We start from the raw sequence: 3,191 nt of genomic DNA, 5'->3' as shown, positions 1-3,191 counted from the left end.
CCCGCCACGGCCATCGGAAACGCGAATATTGCGTCAAATGGCCGGGCACACGCGATCCCGAGTGGGTTTCTGTAGTGCACTCGCACTTCAAAGTACTGCGGTTAGAATAGGAAACTAGATAAGCGAATGAACTAAAGATTAGAAAAAGTAATAAGTAGGATAAACTGACTATAGTTTCGTATCAATTTAGACTAGTAATGCGCTTTACGGGCAACCGTATACCATAGTCGCAGTCTCATAGAGAGAGAGAGGCCGGTACCGCGGAGCATGGATCGGTCGTACCCTGCGGATCTAGCGGCCGCTGGCGGATCGCTAGCGGAAGGTCGGGTCCTATTGGATCTGGGCAGAACATTCTTGGCGGGAAATTTGGTTTTAGTTCGAGTATCGACATAAACCCTTGATTTAACGGATATACAGTTAAGTTGTAACAAACAAGTCATTCAGGCAGTCCTTCGCATACCAGCCATAGTGTTGATTGTCACCGGTGCATTACAATTTGGGGGCTGTTCCGGGAAGGAAAGGCGAACTTTCTTCCAAAATATAGCCAAACCCCTTTCCTTAGTAGGAAAAAATTACCTAAACTCACGAACCCAGGGGGACTCCCGCATCCAAGGGACAAGGGGACGCCTGTATGCAACCCCATCGCGGAAGGACTACGGGACAACCACTTACGCCAACCGAGGTGACATTGAAAGCCCACCGAGAGAAATTGCGGGCATTTTCCCGAGCCGCGCTGATTTTCCCGAACTGCGGAGGACAAGATCCCATCGGGAGAGCGAGCCGCCTGGCCCTGAGCTCGCCGCGCCCATCCTATGGACGATGGAGCTATTTACGAAGGCCCTGAGCAAGGCGGATGCCCTGAGTAGCGTGATCGACGAGAAAGCCTTGAAGAACCACGACGACGGATGGCTGTAGTTTCGAACCAAGAGGAGGGCGCCATAAAGCTCGCGGAAAAAAAAAGAGGACGTCGATGTCGCGTGGTCGCGCGCCGTCGCGGAAGCCGGACACCCAGGTGCTCTAATTCTCGCGATGCCTGTACATACCAAGAGGCGATTGGTCGCTCTTTAGCAATTCATGACGCACGTACAAACAAAGTATTTCCACGAAAATAATCTCTCCCGGAAACAGGACGACGACCAAAAGGTGATAGTCCTCAGGAGGAACAAGATAGCCAAACGCACCAGAGAAAAAGGGACTTGGCCCAGAATGAGAGATATTATGGAATCGAAGGGTGCAGTTAGCCTCAGAGTACCGCAAGATGGTTAATGAGGAGGTGCGGCGGTAAGAGAACATACAAAAACTGATACAGTCGGCGACTGAGCGACGGCTGGACCTCGCTGAGAAATTCGATCCAGCGCTGACGCGCGAGCTGCACATGCTTGAGCCCCCGATTGCACTGCAATCGACATGGCATGAAGAGCTTGCGCAGCTCGACACGATATCAAGCGAAAGGATTGGGAAGATGCGGCGGATGGATTTCGGGCGCCAAAGAAAGGGATTACATCGAAGAACAAAGGGCTGCGTTTTTGAAAACAACGAGATATGGTCGGATTTCTTGGGAGTCGACGAGGTAATATTGGGAGAGGAACTCCGTCGCCGGGCGGACGCCATCGAAAGGGTGAAGACGCCGGACTACTGCAAGCTGATTGAGCGTACGGCCCCGAACTTTATCGGGCGCTCGCTGGCGAGGTTGAAATACCTGAGGGAGAAGAATCTGAATGACCATGCCGCCCTCGAAGAGGCGCTGCGGGAAATTAGTAGGGCTGCCGAGTTGGCAAGGCTGGGAATCTTGTTGTGACACCGACTGGTGGGTCAACCGTGGATGGGGGAGAAGTATTGGAAACTCAGACCACAGGGCGGTTGCTGTGCTCTTGGCTCACGATGATGGAAAGGGCTCACTACGAAATGTTGTCCGCGTGGGAAGAAGAATACAAACGCAGGAAGGCTGATGCGCCATTCTGGAATATATTTAGGAGGCTAGCACTGTGGAGTCGGAGCTTTCCCGAGCTGGAAATTGAGGCGGGCCAACTGTGAGTAGGAAGGGCTCGACCCCCGCGAGGAACCAGGACCAGGACGCTGAAGGAACCGGAGACCCTGGGAAATCCCGGAAACCCCCTTTCGAGTGGAAATTGGAATTATTGAAGTTGCATCGCCAAGTGACTGACAAAAGCCGAGCCAACACCGAAAGCCGAACCAACCCCCAGAAAGGGAATCGCCGTGACGACGACGGGACCAACATGCGTTCCTTCCTTTGTCAGTTAGAACAGGACTTCCGAGAAATGGAGGTACCAGAAGAACAGTGGGGACTCCATTTAAGGAAGTACTTGACGGGCAAGGCCATGGTACATTCGGAACTCATGCAGCGCTCGGGGACGGAAATGGCAGATTGGCAGCTCGTACGAGAAAGGCTGTGCGAGAGATTCTGCTCACTGTCGCGCGAAATATGATGGAGCGTTCGGTGAACAATCGCTGGCGGGGAGACTACAACGAGTACATCGTTCGATTTGCCGAAGTAGTCGCTCAAGGAGAAACTATTCCCGAAGAGGAACTGCTGATGTGCTACTTCGCGGGATTATCGGGGGAAAAAGGTGAGAAGCTAACTAAGAGAGGAAAGAAGGAATTTCCAAGCTGGCAGGAGGCGGCCACCACGCTAAGAGAATATGCAACCCTACTGATGGCTTGGCGTTCGAAGAGGAGGCGCATGGAGCGGGAGATCAAGAGTGTGGAAATGCCGCAGGGATTGGAAGGCGGAAGCGTTAGCTAGACTGGAGTTAGTAGTACTAGTACTGGTACTACCGGAACTACAGGCAACACTAGCGGTACAAACTCTATGGGAAGTCCGAGCAATACAGTTAGGCGAGCCTCGCTGACAACAATAGTAGTTGCTGAGGGCGAGCAAGACGTAATACGCTGCTACGAATGCACAGGCAAAGGCATATGGGAAGGGACTGTCCTTTGCGCAATGGAGTAGTGAGGCGGATAGGTGAAACTTGTTCAAATTGTGGTGGGAAGAACCACTATGCCAGAGATTGCGCAACTGGTCGACGTACACTGGCCGGAAAACCAAGATCAAATAATACGTTGTACTCTGAACCTAATGTGGGAGCAAACCGATTAACCGAGAGTGTGAGAAACTCCCCTTTAGAAACGCCAGTCTAAGGGGAGTTCGGGGCCTTAGGGATCATGTGGCC

At 52.5% G+C, this 3,191-nt stretch overlaps 1 protein-coding gene across 1 annotated transcript; it reads left to right on the top strand.

Moving 5' to 3' along the window:
* Positions 1 to 1,375: 1,375 nt before the first annotated feature.
* EMH_0085380 (uncharacterized protein) lies at positions 1,376 to 2,764 on the top strand (the record flags this gene model as incomplete). The annotated part of the gene is made up of 2 exons (XM_038022869.1): positions 1,376 to 1,757; positions 2,259 to 2,764. 2 exons carry the CDS (start codon positions 1,376 to 1,378, stop codon positions 2,762 to 2,764), a joined length of 888 nt encoding a protein of 295 aa, XP_037878723.1.
* Between the last annotated feature and the right edge of the window lie 427 nt (positions 2,765 to 3,191).

Source organism: Eimeria mitis, genomic scaffold (genome assembly GCF_000499745.2).
Source record: "Eimeria mitis Houghton genomic scaffold, Emh_scaff6014, whole genome shotgun sequence".
Taxonomy (NCBI): Eukaryota; Apicomplexa; class Conoidasida; order Eucoccidiorida; family Eimeriidae; genus Eimeria; species Eimeria mitis.
This window is presented reverse-complemented; position numbering and strand designations above follow the sequence as displayed.